This window comes from Maylandia zebra, linkage group LG5 (genome assembly GCF_041146795.1).
Source record: "Maylandia zebra isolate NMK-2024a linkage group LG5, Mzebra_GT3a, whole genome shotgun sequence".
Taxonomy (NCBI): Eukaryota; Metazoa; Chordata; class Actinopteri; order Cichliformes; family Cichlidae; genus Maylandia; species Maylandia zebra.
In genome coordinates, this window is record NC_135171.1 from 6,353,045 (window position 1) to 6,371,877 (window position 18,833).

Here is an 18,833-nt window from a genome sequence, read left to right on the forward strand (position 1 = left end):
TTTAGGACATCCTGATAATAACAAATTACACTGGTCCAGCCTTGAAGTAATAAATGTATGAACTAGTTTTTCAGCATCACTCTGAGAAAGGATATTTCTCATTTTAGAGATATTGCGCAAATGTAAACAGAATTGGTCCTAGCACTGAACCCTGTGGAACTCCATAATTAACCTTAATGTGTGAAGAAGACTCTCCATTACATGAACAAATTGGAGTCTGTTAGACAGATAAGATACAAACCACTGCAGCGCAGTACCTGTAATACCTGCAGCATGTTCATCTAAAATTTCCTCAGAAGTCAGTGTGCCATATGATTGCATTAGCAATAAATTTAATAACGCTCTATATTAACAGTTACACACTATATAGAACAACTTTATAGAATTATATTTATTCCCAGATGTTGGCAGCTATCAGTGAATAGTTTTCAGCTATTTTGAAACAAAAAAAAAGACACTTTTTATCAATAACAGCAAATGAACTGTACAACAGAAAATACAAATGCCATTTATGGTCTCCTCACAACAATGATAAGAAAAATAAACTGGGCCAATATGGCATGTTTGTTAATACAGAGATACACATGTTAATGTGATCTCTGGTCTCCCACTCAGAGACTCAGGTCTTCGAGTGTCCAGCATTCAGAGGCTACCTGAGGACTCATGTGAGAGAAAATCTGCTCACACAGATATTCGAGCCAAACACTGTCAATAAGGCCTCTGCAATGTTCTGAAGACAGTTAAACTTGTCAGGTAGTGATGTCCAGCAGGTGAAAATGAAAGCTCCATGAACACGCACAGCTGTGGATTCCAGCTGTGTTCGTAGTTCTGCAAACTTTGACCCCACAGAGTCGAGCTTTTCAGTTCAATCAGCTGCATGTCGATGTCCTCTGTGTCCAACCACTTAACAAATCCTGCTGCTCATTAAGGCTTTCTGGTTTGATCAGAAAATAAAACATTGGTCCAAACACCTGAAAGTCCTGAAAACACATTGTGAATTCTGTCTCGAGTCTACGGATGTATCCGTGTATTTCCACGGTGCTGATGCTGCGCTGAGCGGACAGCTCCTGAAGCTTTTGAAGTGTTGGAATGTGGAAATTTCAACATCGCTTGAAAAAACTGCCAGCTAGCAACGTCCCTCTCACCAGTAGGCAAAGTTATTTTTAGCCAATTACATGTTTAATCTGGTAGTTGGGGCTGTTAGCTAAGACACCGTCATTAAGAATTGGCACAACTATGCGAGCTGATTTGCGATGTGCACCGCTGGCCCATTTATTTTTTAACGCACCTCCTCAGATTAACTCACTGCGTGTCGTGCCCAGGGCTGGACTGGGACAACAAAACAGCCCGGGCATTTTGACTAGAGACCGGCCCCCCAGGTATTAAAGCCATAAAGCCTTTGAATGAAAAGAAACGCTGTGGTGACAGTGATGTACAGTCTTGTTGGTATATATATGATTTCTATACATTTTACATCAGATAAAAAGTTGGTTGTAACCTTCAGATAATTATTTAATAACAGCCAGACATTTTAAATGAGAATAAGAAAGTATTTCCTTGTGCCCACCTCTCCCTGTTAATGCCCTACATGCCCCCCTGGCAACACTTTGCTAGATCCGCCCCTGCACAGTTACCAGCTGTCAGCTACATAAAAAAGGATCCTGGTGTTATTTGTCTCTCAGAAACAGTTCATAACTTCCCTTCAACTCATTCATGTCACCTAAAAGGTAAACCTGTTTCTCCATCACCTGTTCAGCTCTGATGATTCAGTAAGGACATCTCCTGGTTTCATCTTCATGTTTCCCTCTCACCAGATAACCAAACGATATCATGACCAGCAGCTTTTATGGCTGTGGCTCCAGCAAACATCAGCTGATACTAGAAATTAATATTAAATAAATTCTAACAACAGCTGATCAAGCTTAAACTGCTGTTGTTTTTTAGCGCGACATCTGCTGGTTTCCTCTTTCTGGTGCAAAGTGAGCGATAAACAAACAAGAGAGAAAAGCCGATCAGCTGATCACTGATCAGTTTCATGATTGAAGTAGCAACAGGAGAGGCAGGGGGAGAGAATGAGAGAAGAAGAGGCAGCTGTGCAGCAAAGACAGAATAACTCCAGCTTTGTGTCTTTTTTTCCATTCTAGCTGCGTTCCTTTTCAGCTCAATACGAAACACGTAATATTTTCTCTGAATACGAGACAATTCGTTTTTTTACGGGACGGTTGGCAACTCTACTAACTAACTCTTATAAATAAAGTTCACTATCAGTAACATCATAGCTGTAGAGAAACTCTGTCATGCTAGCTAGCACGCAGTACGAGTTACTGTAACTGACGGTAAAAAGTCAGCACAACGAAAATAAACTCCACCTAAACTTGGTTTATATCTGACCCAGATAGACTGCAGGTCATAACTTCTTACCTGAAGTTCAGTTCACCTGACACTCAGACCGGCGGCTGCCTCGGGTCTCTCCTCTCCTGCCTCCCCTTTCCCTCATCCACCTGCTGGCCAGCAGCTAAACATCGGCCAGCATCTGGCCAATCCACCACCTTTCATTGTTTATACTGTCACAAGAGAAAAACAAAAATAAAAAAACAAACACCATCGGCCCATACCCGGTATGTCCGATGGCCAGTCCCGCTATGGTCGTGCATCAGTTAACCCTTTGCGTGCCAGCTGTGGCACATGTGCCCAGGGTCGCTGACCCCTGTTCTAATCGCTCTAATAGGATATTATGGTCGAAAGTATCGAACGCAGCACTGAGGTCTAGCAGGACAAGCACAGAGATGAGTCCACTGTCAGAGGCCATAAGAAGATCATTTGTAACCTTCACTAAAGCTGTTTCTGTGATGAGCTCTGAAACCTGACTGAAACTCTTCAAATAAGCCATTCCTCTGCAGATGATCTGTTAGCTGTTTGACAACTACTCTTTCAAGGATGTTTGATATAAAGGAAGGTTGGAGATTGGCCTATAATTAGCTAAGACTGCTGGTACATAGGCAATTGTCTGTGAAGGTTCTCGATCATACAGGCCATCTTCACCCAAAACCTTGGCTGATTGTGACCTACAGCCGTTTTCACACCTTGGCTCGTGTGATTAGGTAGAGGATCAATATGGGGTCCATGTCCCTCTTGGGGGACACTCCCATAGGGCTTAAATCTGGGACTCTCCACCATTTGACATTAGAACTCAAGAAGTTTCTCGGATGAGACGTGAAATGTCTTCAAGCTGCTTAAAGAAGTCCAGACGCTTTTCTTTCTGAGCTCCTTAGACTATATAGCCGATTATTAGAGAAAGGTTGATCATATTTGATATTGAAGCATTAATTAATGGCAGGACTTCTTTGAGCAGTTTTAGATAATATTACATCTGCGAGATAATTATGATAAATTTTTTCTCTAATGATAAAAATTTTATTTGTGAAGAAGTTCATGAAGTCATTACTAGTTAACGTTAAAGGGATGGTTGGCTCAACAGAGCTCTGACTGTTTGTCAGCCTGGCTACAGTGCTGAAGAGAAACCTGGGGTTGTTCTTATTTTCTTCAATCAGTGATGAATAGTAAGATGTTCTGGCTTTGTGGAGGGCTTTCTTATAAAGCAGCAAACTATTTCTCCAGGCTAAATGATGATCCTCTAAATTTGTGACACGCCATTTCCTCTCCAGCTTACGAGTCATCTGCTTTAGGCTACGTGTTTGAGAATTATACCACGGAGTCAGGTACTTCTGATTAGAGACCTTAGTTTTCACAGGAGCTACAGTATCCAGAGTCATACGGATTATATTCTTAAACTTAGTTACAGCGCTTTAAGAAAGACATCTACTGTGATAAAGTCTACTCTCCACCGCTGTGTAATCAATTATTGTAAATGTAAATGTTATCAGGAAATGATCAGACAGGACAGGGTTTTCAGGAAACACTGTTAAATGTTCAGTTTCTATGCCATATGTTAAAACAAGATCTAGAGTGTGATTAAAGTGGTGGGTGGGTTCTTTTACATTTTGAGAGAAGCCAATTGAGTCTAATAACAGATTAAATGCCATGTTGAGGCTGTCATTTTTAGCATCTACATGGATGTTAAAATCACCCACAATAATTATTTTATCTGAGCTCAGAACTAAATTAGATAAAAAGTCTGAGAAATCAGACAGAAACTCTGTGTAAGGCCCGGGTGGACGATAGATGATAACAAGTAAGACTGGTTTCTGAGTTTTACAGCTGGGGTGGACGAGGCTAAGCATCAGGCTTTCAAATGAATTAAAAGTCTGTCTTGGTCTTTGGTTGATTGAAAGGCTGGTGTGAAAAATTGCTGCCACACCGCCCCCTCAGCCTGTGCTTCAAGATTTCTGGCAGTTAGAATGACTCGGGGGTAGGGATGGGTACCGGTGTCCGGTGCCATGTTCTGACATAAACGGTAGTAACCAGACCGAAAAGCAGCGCACATTTCGGTGCTTTATTTCGGTGCTTTTTTTTCCTGAGCTGTGATACACTTCTAGCCAATCATTTTACGTTTCTAAGGATAGTAGGTGGGGCCAGGTACGTACGTTCAGTTAGAGCAGAGCTACAGATTAAAAATGCCCAAGGCAAAGCGGTCAAAGTCTGGCTGTACTTCACAGCAAAATATGCAAACTCAGCAGCAACAAGTGCTTTAAGCTGATACTGTGATACTGTCAAAGGAGGTAACACCTCAAATCCGATGAAACACCTGGCGACGCATAGCGTTTTTTTTAAAAGCCCAGAAATGCGCCGTATTTGATAGCTTGCTGCGAGACCTCACACCGAGCACATCTACTGCGGGTGTGGTGCCTGTTATCTGACCCGGAGTTAGCAACATCCCCCAAAAACCCGAAGAGGAGAGTCCTGGCCCCTAGCCCTGCCAGTGTAGCAGAAATGATGAGGATGATGATGCAGCAGCAGCCGTTCTTCTCTGAGTGAGTAGCTTAATGTTGTTCGCGTGTAATTTACGTTGAGTAGGCTAACCACGTTATTACATTAATGCATGTAAGGTGAACTAGCAAACATCATCATGGCTACATGCGGCTGTCCTCTTGTTTGATGGCAGATACTCCCTTCACCCTGGCCAAAAAGGCTAAAATGACCAAAGAAAAAGTGGAAAACAGTTAAACATGAGAGGTTTTTGGACAAAGTTTGTGTTTTTTCCATTGTTTAAGCACTGCTTCCAGCCAAGAGTGATGCCATATATGCCCCATAGCTGCAGAAAAGGCTAACATTGTTATCTTTTTACAAAAAAACAGCTGAACATGAGAGGTTTTAGGACCAATTTTGTGTTCTCCATTCTTTAAGCACCGGCAGCGTTTCAAAAGTACCGGTTTGGCACCAGTATCGGACAAAACCTAAACGATACCCATCCCTACTCGGGGGTGTTGATTCATTTAAACTAAGATAATCTTCCTGCTGCAACCAGGTTTCTGTAAGGCAGAGTAAATTGATTTGTTGATCAATTATTAAGTCATGTACTAACAGAGACTTGGAGGAGAGAGACCTAATGTTTAATAATCCACATTTCACTGTTTTATTCTGCGGTGCAGATGTGGATACTGTATTGTTCTGTCTTTGGGATTTTTTTATGTTTAAATCATTTTTTGCTGGTTTTTAGTTTGTTTTTTGTCTGTTTGGGAGCTGACACAGTCTCTATGGGGATGGTGTTTTGGGAGAAAACAGGAGGAGTTAAGCTGCAGAGAGGCGTGTAAGACTGCAACTCAGCTTCCTGGTCCCAACTCTGGATAGTCAAGTTTTAGGGGCTTTAATAAATTTAGGCAGGTTTCTAGAAATGAGAGCTGCTCCATCCAAAGTGGGATGGATGCCGTCTCTCCTAACAAGACCAGGTTTCCCCCAGAAGGTTACCCAATTATCTATAAAGCCCACATTGTAGGGAGCTAATTACTGACACTTGTTTCTGTGATTTTGTACTTCTTGTCACTAAACATAATAGTGATCTATGATCACTACTTGTCACGGCCATAGACTGACCAGTAAATTAAGAGCTTCAGCTGTCATTTTACCATAACATTATAATACAGCATCATCTTTACTGTAGATCCCGTGCCACTTTCTTTCCATCTCATGCTCAACTTTTCCTTAGCTAATGAACAACAGCCAGAGAAAGCTGAACTTCTCCTGAGGCAGTGAGTTATCCCAACCCGGAGTGGGTACTCCATTCCTTTTTGACTGAAAATCATGATGTCAGACTCAGAGGGGCAAATTCTCATTCCAGCCATTCACTCTAATACTGCTAGTTGGTGATCATTCTCAATGACGCTAAGATCATTCAAAAACCAAATATGTGATGTCTTTGTGATAGTTACAACAAACTAAGATATCTCTGATTAAGAAACTAAATTGCAGTTTAAACTGAAACTTCTGATTCAACAAAATGAGGGGCACACAGCCAGTGTCGAGAGTAATCATAAGTGTGTTTGATTTTGTGAGCTGTCAAATCGGCACGCTTTCTAAAGTCTGGATCCACGCTGCCAGCTCAGGATATCCAGAGGACATTTCATGAAGTTATTTATCATCATTTATAATCATGGATTAACGGTTCTAATTAGCATTCAAATTAACATTTAAATGAGTAAGATAATGTACCTGGTGAGCTCAAATTATCCCTCACAATGCATGAAACATCATGCAGCAATATAATCTGGAACAACTTGTTCAGTCAATGGAAAGAGGGCTTGTATAATTCTCCAGTTATAAACATTGTGGAGTAGTCTTGTGAAGCTGATGACTGAAGCAGAGAGAAGGAACAAAAGGTAGGAGGGTAAAAAACACAGTGAATCACGCTGAGAGAAAAGTTCATGTGTTTGATGGTTTGGGACTGATGGAAAAATAATAGCGTAAACAGACAGGCAGCTACAGTGAATGACATTTTACAGAAGGACAGCTTAGCTCAGCATTGTCCACCAACAGGATGGCAATGCTAACAGTGTGAAAGCAGAGAAAGGAAAAAACAATCACGTGTGCTGTGATTCCAGAAAGTGGTCTCCTAGTTTAGAAGAAATTCAGAGCAAAGTGGGTAGGAAGTAAACACGGAAAAGGAGTCTTTTTGTTGTTCTAAGGCTGCAGGCAAAGATTAGTAGGAGGGTTTAAGAAAACCGTATTATTACCAGATCTTTTTATATGGGAGTAAACATCCCAATGACATGCCTCAGGTCTTTCATTAGTGCACTGGAAATATTTCTTACTCGAGTTTTTTCTGACCTGAAACTGTCAAGTTTTGTCAAGTCCCAAGATCCCCTTGGCTCTCTCCCAGTCAGAAATCAGAGGTGTGCGAGTGAGTGTCAGCACACTTTGCATAACTTTCTCTCATTTCCACGTGAGCAGCCATTCAATCAGCTTTCCCAATTAGAGTTCACCTCAGCGTGACAAATCCCAGACCCACGCCACACTGAGGCAACTATTGTCAACTGCAAAGTGTTAGCATTTGGTCTTATAAAAGACGACTTATGTAGGACAGATCATTGGGCCAGTTACTGAACAGCAAGTCAATGGGATTTTTTTTTTTTTTTACATTTTTTAAACTGACTAAATGCCCATATTTGGTTATTTAAAGTGCAACCAATGAGGACAATCTGAAACTTTGAGCAGGGACCCCGGTGTCTTTCACAAGGACACTGCTTCAGGGCTCAGACCATCAAGCCCAAGCTAATGGCCAAAATGAAAGAGCATTACAGTAAACCCAAAATATAGCAAACTAAGTAACACCGGGTTCTGATGTAGAACAATTGTCTGTATTAAAGTCATTTAATTTATAGATATAAATTGAAATTTCATTAAATAATTTAAAAGAAATCATTTAAAAATAACCCAACTTGGGATAAATAAAGTATTTCTTGTTCTTATCAGTATGAGCTATAGCTATAATGGACCTCATAGTGGTCCTTTACCCACTGTCAGCCTGCCAGTTTTCTTACCTGCATGATCCCATATCTAGAAACAAGCTGTTTATTGTTGAAAGGCTTAATAATAGTAATGTACTTAATACTAGTTTTATAGCTAATCTGTTTCCAGTGTTAAATGTTGTGTCTTTGAGTTGGATCCATTATGTTATTGGATCATAATCACTGACTCACTAATATGTACATAAATTTAATGTTGCAGCCGGAGATGATTTAAATGTCTTTTATTCTGCTGGATATCTTTAGCTATAGTAATAAAGTATCATATGTTAGTAGATTTATGTTAAAATCTGCAAAATAACAAATATAATATGAACCGTCCCAGACAAAATGCAGTGGAGTCAGAGTTAAAACTATAATAAAAAGTTATGTTAGAGCTTAATTAACACAATCTAAGAAACAGTTTTACTTCCTTTAAATAAAACTATATTATTAAACAGAAACTTCAGTCTCAGTGGAAATAATTAAAAAGTATAGTCTTGGGGACAGATAGCAGAAGGCCTCAGAGCTTTGGAAAGAAAGAGATGATTAGCTGTAAGTAACTACTACATCAGGTCACTGCAAAGGAAATGTCAGCATTTCAATAATGTGCCACTAACACTCGAGTATCTACAAATGCTGAATGAGGATAAAATGAGGCGACATACAGTCTGAATGACTGCAGTTTTTTTATACTAACTGGATAGAGGTCTGTATTCATGTTGGATAATTCCACTCTATTCGGCTTAGGAAATTTCCCTGCAATGTCAATATGAATAATATTATAAAAGGAGAATTTCAGCAACAACAGAGCACCAAGGACCTGCATTGGTAAACAAACACTTAAAATGCACCAGAATAAAATCATAATACAAATTCAGTGTGTAGCAGGAAAGCAAAACATATTCTTGTATTCATTAATCACCTCGTGAATTATTCCTAGTAACTAATAACTTTCTTACTTTATATACCTCTTGCATGTCCTCTGAGGACAGGAACCTTGCAGGGTGCAGCACGAGCAAAGGTTGAAGCACAGAATACGCAACTCCCACAATAGAAAATCTGGAGGCTAAACTTGAACAGAACACAGTTCACATAGAATCTGCCATTCATCACAGGGTCAGTAAGTCCGTTTGTGAAGGTGGGATCATAATAATATTCTGACCAAGGAGAATTTGTTTTAGACAGGAGTAGAGATCAGGAAGAGGTTGATTAATTTTACTGGGTTAAAATGTTTGTGTGAATAAATGTGAGGTGCACAGTGATGAACTGAGAATTTACAAAAGTAAAAGTAATACAAAGGAACAAAAGCAAAACTGAGGAGACGTTTTCTCTATGATGTGTGTGTGTGTGTGTGTGTGTGTGTGTGTATTGATTATTGGTTGCTTCTCAAGCTATAGTGTATGGTGAATAATAGCTATGTACATCAGCAGTATGTAAACAAAGATAATTAGCTTTTGAGGAGACCATACAGATGAAATTGCCAGTCAAACCAGTAGAAAAATATTCTACTTTATCCCCTTGGGGTTAGAGTGCTATAAAATTTAAATATAAGGACGTAAAGGTAAGTCATTGAATGTTGGCGTCAGTATGAATGTTCCCTCACAAAGTGAATTTTCTTCTCTGCAGAACTTTAACTCCGAGAACCCAAACTGTGTTGGCATTGAAGGTGTACTAGAGGCTTACTTTCAGAGCCTGCGAACTGTTCAGCTGTATGGTCCAACCAACTTTGCTCCTGTCATCAACCAAGTGGCTCGGTGAGAGACAAAGCTTTACTCACACACATTCTCTCATTGTAAGACAGAAATATCTTCTCATGCAGGAATACTTTTTACATTCAAACTCACCCAAAGGGCCCATAATAACTTCATATTCAAGTCAATTAAGTTTTATTTATAGCCAAGTTACAACAGTCACCTCGAGGCACTTTACACGAGTATATATATCTTAGTAAGGCAAAGATCCTACAATAACAGAGAGAAAACCCCAACAATCAACACTCTATAGTCAACTGTTAGGGGTATTATAACTAAGTGGACACGATTGGAAATGACACTAATTCAGCCATGAAGTGGAAGGCCACACAGCGGGGGTCAGTGGATGCTGAGGCGCTAACTTCCTGCAGAGCCAATCGGTACAGACCTCTAAACTTCATGTGTCTCCATGGAATCGAGCAGCCAAGCAGCTTCATTTGGGCCTTACATCACCATGGGCAATGAGAAGTGTCAGATGCAGTGGTGTTAAGCACACCGCCACTGGACTCTAGAGCAGTGGAGATGTGTTCTACGGAGTGATCAATCACGCTTTTCTGTGTGGCAATCCGAAGGTATCAGCTGCATGCTAGTTTTGCTAAGTTTTCATGCTTTGTGGTTAAGACTTCTCAGCCTGCTCAGTGGATTAACTGTAGTTCTGCCTATTGTAGATCCCTCACTCTGGTCTCCAGCCTGCTGACCACAGGGGAAGGACACATCTTTCTGTTGCCTGTTGTCACTGCTCAAATATTTATTTACAATTAAAGTTCTTTTAATTGTAGTTTGATAAGTTTATATATTAGCTTATTTACAAATCATAATAGTTTTCATAAAGAGACAAGAACAATGTTATAGAGCTTTTTCTGACAGGTACTTGGATCTGTGATAATCAACAACCCAAATGCTGATTATCAACTACATCCTATACTTATATACTTGTATGTACATTCTATAATAATGAACTTTTACTGAAGTAAAAACAAATAAACAAATGTTTTGAATTAAAATAAACTCTATATAAATGTTTAGTCATTAAAGTGTACAGCACAGCTGGAACTAATTCACTATAATTAAAATCGAACCATAATTTATTAGTTAACTTATATTTTAAATTTTGCCTTATAGGGTTAGAGATTTAAATGGAGTTCATGGTGAAATATTTGCCTTTGTATAGTTTATCTTTTGATGAATAAATTAAAAAAAATAGCTTTTAAAGAGTGAAAGATTTGTGCAACACGTAACTTGTTTACCAATTCAATTATAGCTGTAATTTCTACGGCTCATTGATGGATGTACCGATTTATCACCGGCTTCACTTTTATACAAAAAAAAATCTTAAAAGCTGAAGGATTCTGAGGCCCCTTTTGAAGCATTTCCATCCACACTCAGAAAAATAAAGGTGCCAACTGGAATTAAAAGTGGTTCTTTAGACTGATGCCATAGAAGAACCTTTTTTGGTGCCACAAAGAACCTTTCAAACAATGGTTCTTTGAAGAACCATTTCTTTCAGTGGTTCATTGAAGAACCTTTAAAGGTGCCCCAAAGAACCATCAAGAAATGGTTCTTTGGGGCACCTTTAATGGTTTTTCAAAGAACCATTTTTAAAAAGGTTCTTCAAATGGTTCTTTAAAAGAACCATTTTAAAGAACCTTTTTTGAGTGGTTCTTTAAAAAACCATTTTAAATCTTTCAAAATAAAATGCATCATAAATTGAATTTGAGTAGGGTAAAAATAAATACGAGCACAGCATAGACATATATTAATGGTTTATTGTCATTTTGTAGTATACCAAAAGACAAAAAGGCATTTTAGCCCTCAGCACAACATCAATACTAATACATGTCACATATTAGTGTTTTAAACAGTAATAATTAAATATATTTGCTATACTATAAATAAATATATATAAATACTATAGCTACAGATAACACAACAAATAATACATGTATTGTTTAATTAATAAAACATCAGAAAGTGATAAAACACATTAGAAATAGCAATAGCTTCATGACAGACCAATAAATCAACACATTTTCATCAGCAGATGTTTGCATGTTCAGTAAAAATATTTCAACAAGTTTATGATTAAAATGATCAATGAACTTTAGCATTACACCATGTAATGTACGTTTCATGTTGTACTCATGGTCCTTTGTTAGTCCAGTTTAGGACAATGTCTCTGACGTATGTTTCATATCAAACATATGTCATATCAAAACAAGCCCACACCTGCAGTTGTTTCAGTTTTTCACTGGTGTTTCCTGTCAGCTGGTCAACCTCTCAGGCGGACATCCATATCAGCCAACCAAACGACAAGCTCCTCCCTTTGTGCTTCAAATCCCTCCCACTCTGAGACAAGGAGCTGAAAGAGAGAGAAAAGAGTCAATTATAAAGAAGAGAGAAAAGTGAAACCCTCCTCAGAAGGTCTGACTCGCATACCTGCAGTTGACCTGTGATGGACTCCAGTTTGGCGTTCACGTCATCCCTCGTCGATGCCAACAGCCGAGTCTGCAGGGTGCCCTGGAAGAGCTGAGTTAATGTTCGACTCCTCCTGGTCAGGCTCTCCAGCTGGATGAGCCGAGGTCTCCCCTCTCGCCGCTGCCTCTGAACACAGAAACACAAATTGCATCTGAAGCAGGAGGTGCAGATTTTTTTTGCTATTCTTTTCTAAATCCAGGCTAGATCACGTGGAGGTATTTGGAAAACTTTTTTGGCCAGTGGACGACTGTTGTCTTGCAGAAAGTCAAATCAAACATATGCGATACACAATCAATTCACAAGAACACATTATAAAAAATAAGTCCAGTTCTTGCCTGATTTCAAATGAATTCTGCATCAAAACAGGGTGACAGAAGTAAAACGAGTGCACAAAGCCTCACTTTGTACCAGCCTGCTATTACAGTTCTCCTCTATGCAGACGACTTTCCTGTTTTCAAGGCACAACTTGGATCTGCTGTACGAATCTTATGGATACACACTAAATGAAACAATAGTGTGCATGACTCCAGATTCTGATCCCTCATCCTAATATGGTCCCAACATAGCAACAGCAATAAAGCAGATGCTGAGGCTAAAAAAATACAAAGTCCATAAACCAATGGCTGACGTGGGTTTTATCATAAGGGTGATAAATATACAGATTTCAGTCTGTCTTAGAGATTTGATGTTCATTTACCTGCAGATGCCCTATACGTGCCTGCTCTATGGTTTTTCACAACATTTTGCACATCACTATTTAATACAGGAAGTACGTGAACTAAAACAAGTCATCTTTCTTTGTGAGAGGACCATATTAATGAAACAAACCTCAATGACATCATAGGGATCCCTACAGATGCTCCTGCTGCTTCTCTTCCTCCTCATCCTAAGCTTCCTTCTCCTTGTCCTCGCCTTCCATCCAATTGTAATTCAACCTAATTGTGTTTCTCCCCCTCCTCTTCCTCATTTTGTTGGAGCTGTGAACACAATTAATGTGAATCTGGATTAATTTGTGCAAACAAGAAAAATCTACAGCTTTTTGGTCAGAGGTGCTCTTGTGATTTAAGCCGGGTAGAGTGGATTTATGTGTTGATGCTACCTGCTTCAGCTCTGGCTGCTGAGTGATATTTACACCCTGGCTGGATTACAAACTTTAACCATGTGCTGAACTTTGGCCCAGCGTTGATACCTCTTGTTAGTATAACGACCTCTTCTTAGCTTGTATGTATGATGGTGGATAAATGAAATATACAAAAAAATTAACTATATTACAAAAGAACATCTATCTTGGAAACATCAAATGACCGGAGCATAACTTGTCAACTAGTCCGAAACTAAGTTATGCAGGAACAGTCAAAGACACACCTTCTCATGTCACATTTCTATTCATTTCTATATAATTTGATTAGACAATAAAGAGTTATCTAATCTAATTATTCATTCAAAACTCTTATGCATAGCTGTATTTTATACAGCTCATACAGAATTCAAAGTACAGGTTCATGTGAGTATTTAATGTACGGCTCAGATCTACAGAATTTCAGAGTTTCTAGAGCAGACACAGAGCTCACGTCACAACAGGCTTCAGGCGCCATTTTAGTGACTTTAACAATATATTAAATTTTAATTTCGGTCTAGCTGACATTAGGTTATGTACGCAGCACGCAATTGAACCACATATTTTAGAAGCCAAAGGTTCAAATTAGCTGGGAGCACCTTCACTTAATTATAACAGTGGTTTTGTTAGGAAAACAGTTGGATACTAAATTGCGCTGACCTCAACGGCTAACGTATCTAGCTAATCGCTACTGTTAGCACAACATTAACAGCAAGCTACAATGACGAGTAACAAAAACAAAACAGTAATAAGGTTTTAATGAAAATGTTTTACCTTTTCTAACAGTCCCAGAATCCACAGCTTCAAAGTCCAGCAGGTACTGAAGACTGTTATCCGCCTCGCTGTCACCGTCCGTGAGTTTTTTTCCCGAAAGGTCAAGGCCCGCCGCTCGCACACTCTGTCTGCGCATGCGCATCCCAACGACTGACCCCCTCCGTCCGCTCCCGGGAGGTTATAGTATGACGTGTTCTGACGTCACTCTCTCTCTCCCTGTCATTTATTTGGCTCGAAACACATATCAACAAATTGCTCAGTGATGAACAACTACTCAGATCATTTACCTAAGCTGTGCTTTGTCAAAACGAAGTGTGTTCATTACACTGACATTCTGTTCTGCAATTGTTATTTACTTGTATTTTATAATTTGACTTTACATACTGCTGGGTGGTTTGTAAAGTTTACAATAACTAGTATTATCATTATACTATATTTTCAAAAATATATAATAATCTCAAAAGTAATGCCTTGGAGTAGAAAATAGTAATGCTTTATTAAAATTTAAAACTAAAGTACAGTACTTGAATGTGTGTATTGTGTCTACTGTTTGCAAATATTTCTAACTTTTATTTGAATATTCAGTTTCCTACCATCTTCTCTTAAAGGGTAATTGCCAGGTATCCCGCCCTCCCCCTTTGCACACACATGCACACAAAGAAAACACACAGTATAATTCACAGCCTCATTATAGTGAATAAATATTTATGCTATTTACACCATCAAACTTAGATTGCTAAGGATGAAGAACCTTTTGTTCTTTAAAGAACCATTTGTAATAGCTGAAGAACCATCCACAAAATAAAAAGGTTCTTTGACGTATGATGGTTCTTTAAAGAACCATGAAGACATCTGAAGAACCATTTAAGAACCATAATTTTTCTGAGTGCACTCATGGTACGTGCAGTTACATGTGTTTGTCTCTGAGCAACAGACTAAGCAACTTTATGCTGGCAGGTTTAAATGTCTGTATTTTGACTAAAGTTATAATTGCTAGATCCCGATGCACACTTCCATTCCTGATCCCCATTATGCTTTTCTCTCTTTTTTGAGAAATAAATAGTTGTTTCTTATTATCAGTGGAAGAGCTTCCAATATGGACATTTAGAATCTTTATAGAGGGTTTTTACGTCCACATGAGAGATAACTGAAATAAGTGAAAACAGATTAGGACTCGCATTAGGACACAGATGACACCAGGAGTATTGGGACTTGTCAGACTTAGTGAGCCGTGATGAATCGATTTCATCAGGAGTGCCTGAGTGGATAATATAATTTGAGGAAAGAGGTTTTGCTCATTTGGATTTTTTCCATTGTATCTTAATAACTGGCTACATTAATAAACTCCACACAGTAGTTACATTAATTTAATTTATTCGTGCGTATTTTGTGAAACTCAAATAAATTTTTCTCCTTTTGATGCCTAAACGTAACTGTAAGAAAGTGAAACTGAAAAGTAACTTTAAAGAAGGATAAAATGTAAGTAAACACTGTATTTATAGCAACAAACTAAAAAAAAATCCGCACCACAAGCTAAAACAATAATGGCACTACATGAGCATTTTTGGCAGTTAGGTGATAGCAATACCAGCAAACAGAAAAAAATAACAATTAAAAAAATATATACAGGCATTACACGTTTTTCCTTCAGTGGGAAATTGTGTTTGGCGTGCACACTATACGGACAAAAGTCAAATCATCTTAAATTCAGCAGTTTTCAGTTGCATTACCACAGGAATAGAATAGAGTAGAATAGAATAGCCCTTCATTGCCATTATACATGAACAATAAAATTATGGGTGCTCCACACGAAATGTACAGGACATCAGGAAAAAATAACAAACAGAAGAGATTTATACATTCAAGAGGAAATATACAAACTAGAGGAACATGTACAAAACAAGAGAAAGGCACAGAGAGCAAAGTGCTTGGAAGGCCTTGGTCTGAGTATAGAGCCTGTATGTGAGTGACCTGAGTGATGAGGGTTACATGGCTCAGATTGGTGAGGTGGGTGGGCAGGGATGGGGTGTGGGGGATAAATTCAAGCACCAAACATTTGTGAAAGAACAGATTGCTCCAAAGAACTCACAAAATTCTTGCATGGTACCTTAATGAGATGACAACTCTGCAACACACTGTACAATTTGTTCCCTCCTAGACATTCCATGATCAGCTGTACGTGTACCTGGCATTATTGGAGTGGAAGCATTTATCAACCACAAAATGGCAAACCACAAAGTGTTGCAGATGGGCATTAGTATTAGCATAGAAATTGTGACCAGGAGCTTCATGGCGTAAATTTTCATGTCTGAGTAGCTTCTGTAGATACAATATGTAGGTGGCCTACTTTTCTTCAATAACTGTACCTAATTAAGATTTTTATTTTGTCTTTCCATTTAACTGTTAATACAGTTTTCTCATGAAATATTTAAGGCCTATGTGTCAGACACTGTGATTTTTATTGTTTTTCAACATCCTCTGAACAACTGCGTATCCGCATTATCCTCCCCCTTAATCCTGCATCATAGTCTACCAGATCATTTAGGAACAAATTGGATTTTGAAACTTTTCTACAGCAAAACTACAGCTCGTGTTATGTTTTTAATGGATTGTGGTTGTTTATTGCCCACTATTGTATTTTTAGTCCTCATATAAAGCAATCATATCCTGTCCCAGTTAAGTGTGATTGTGGTTGCATAATCAAATGAGTATAGCAGTACTGTTAAGCTGTGAGATTCAAAACTGCCAACCGTTTAGAAAAAGAACAGAAAATGCATTCTCTCTTTTAATCTCACTTCCTGTACTCACACGTTCTTTTTCATTTGCACTTTTTCTTTGATGCATTCTTTTACTTCTGTCTTCTCTATTTGTTCTTTGTCTTCCTCACTCTCCCATCTGTTTCCATTTCTTTTTGCTGCTATCTATTATTTACTGCAGTTCAAAAAAATCACCGTGCTCTTTTTCCTCCCTTTCTAGTGCTTGCTCATGCTGCTCCTCCTCTGTGTCCTCATCTTCCATCACCTCTTCACCCACTACTTCTTCATTGTTATCTATGTGGGAGGTTAAGAATAGTGATGAAGACAGAGAGCAGAGGAGGAACATTAATGGTGTAATCCATATGTACATAACTACTTATAGTCACACACAGTTGCTCTTATTAGAACAACAGTGTTATTATTGCAGGCAATGAATGATACGCTAAACATGAGGGTTTTTTATTTTATTCAGCTAAGTGGTATATATCAAAGGGTTAAATAAAGTTATATAAACTGCTTTTGAAGAAACATTTGCCTTGCTCTCTATAACTCCTTAGTTTAAAAGAGCAGGGAACAGCTAGTGACTGAATGGACAGATGGAAGGACGAATTAGTGGATTAATCGATTTATGGATGGACATGCAAAGGGACTTCTCCGAGGGTGACTGACACCAGGACTACATCCATCGCTGCAATGAAGGCTGCCTGCTTCTCCGCCTGGATCAGCTAAGGCCAGGTTTCGACCAGGCCAGGTCGATCCCTGCTCAAAGGAGGAAAGTCAGTAGGCCCCAGCCTGTTCCTGCACCATGAATAGGATCCTTTAAGGGCTGTTTTGCCCAAGGGTTAGGTATGGTATTTCATCTGGTAGCTCCTCATATGACTTAGTCCTCTGAGTATCCTGTAAATCCACTCACACTGAGCGTCCTGTGAACCCCAAGCTGGTTAGCCATAAGCTATCTGAACCGGCCAGCCCAGAGACTTTGTTCCTGGTTTCTGCGCTGGCAGAGTGGTTTTAATATCTTGAGTCTGAGGTGATGCTGCGCCATTGTGTCCAGTGTGCCACGGCCCCAGCCCAGGGTGCCTGTGTGCCCTACATATCCCGAGCCTCTAGTGTCTTCAGAGGGTGCCAAAGTGTTTGAGCTTGAGCCAAAGTGTCCCAAGCTGCTTGAGCCGTTAGATCTTGTTTTACCCAAGATGGCCTCCCTTTATCTTTGGTCTGCGGACTTATTTTGTTTTCACCGCCTTTGTTCCATCTCAGCCTCCAGCCAGGCCTCTACAGGCATACTGCTTTCACAGTTGGCCTTCTTGAGCTTGTGCTTGGCCACTCCTCAGCGGCTGGTTCCCTGCCCTGCTTCACCAATACCCGCACTCTACCTAGTCTCGAGAGTGAACCCATCTGCTCTGCCTTTTTCATCGCTGCCAGACTCCCACCAAGTACCAGAGATCTTCATGTCTGTTGTTGCCACCCCCCTGCCAAGCCTCCTAAGAGGCCCCTTCTCCACTGCCAATGTCAACGACAGTCACCTGCCAAGCAAATAAAGGGTACTGTCATCTCCACAAATGCCAGCTGCTTGACAAGCCTTTGGAGGCACTCCATCACCTCTTCTGGCCTTGAGTCCAACCTATGGAGGGTCTTCACTGCATTCACCAGAAGATCTTTGTTCCTTCCCTCACAGGAAACTGCATGCTTTTGCAGAGCACAGGAGGTGCAGACAGAAAGTGAAACTTAGAGTGTGTGACGTGCTGTGGAAATATATATATATAACCATGCTGGCTGCTGCTGCTTTCAGACCTGAGCTTCAATTCAATTCAATTCAATTCAATTTTATTTATATAGCGCCAAATCACAACAAAAGTCGCCTCAAGGCACTTCATAGATACAGAGAAAAACCCAACAATCATATGACCCCCTATGAGCAAGCACTTTGGCGACAGTGGGAAGGAAAAACTCCATTTTAACAGGAAGAAACCTCCGGCAGAACCAGGCTCAGGGAGGGGCGGGGCCATCTGCTGTGACCTGTTGGGGTGAGAGAAGGAAGACAGGATAAAAGACATGCTGT

At 39.6% G+C, this 18,833-nt stretch overlaps 2 protein-coding genes across 4 annotated transcripts in view; one reads left to right on the forward strand and one right to left on the reverse strand.

The window, feature by feature from the left end:
* Positions 1–18,833, forward strand: part of LOC101478883 (copine-9) — a 202,737-nt gene that overhangs the window by 152,012 nt on the left and 31,892 nt on the right. For both annotated transcript variants that reach the window (XM_012921487.4, XM_014408692.3), the window contains one exon: positions 9,528–9,655. In XM_012921487.4, the coding sequence (XP_012776941.1) occupies positions 9,528–9,655 (128 nt within the window). The remainder of the gene's footprint in view (positions 1–9,527; positions 9,656–18,833) is intronic.
* On the reverse strand, positions 11,475–14,151 carry LOC143418561 (uncharacterized). 2 transcript variants are annotated; one of them, XM_076883658.1, is made up of 4 exons: positions 14,019–14,151; positions 12,956–13,104; positions 12,089–12,253; positions 11,475–12,011 (listed from the first exon to the last, which is right to left on the reverse strand). In XM_076883658.1, the coding sequence occupies exons 2-4, from the start codon at positions 13,010–13,012 to the stop codon at positions 11,922–11,924; spliced, it is 312 nt and encodes a 103-aa protein (XP_076739773.1). In that variant the 5' UTR covers positions 13,013–13,104; positions 14,019–14,151; the 3' UTR covers positions 11,475–11,921. The 2 variants fall into 2 exon arrangements, with proteins under 2 accessions (XP_076739773.1, XP_076739774.1); XM_076883659.1 differs by lacking the exon at positions 14,019–14,151 and having other exon boundaries at positions 12,956–14,010.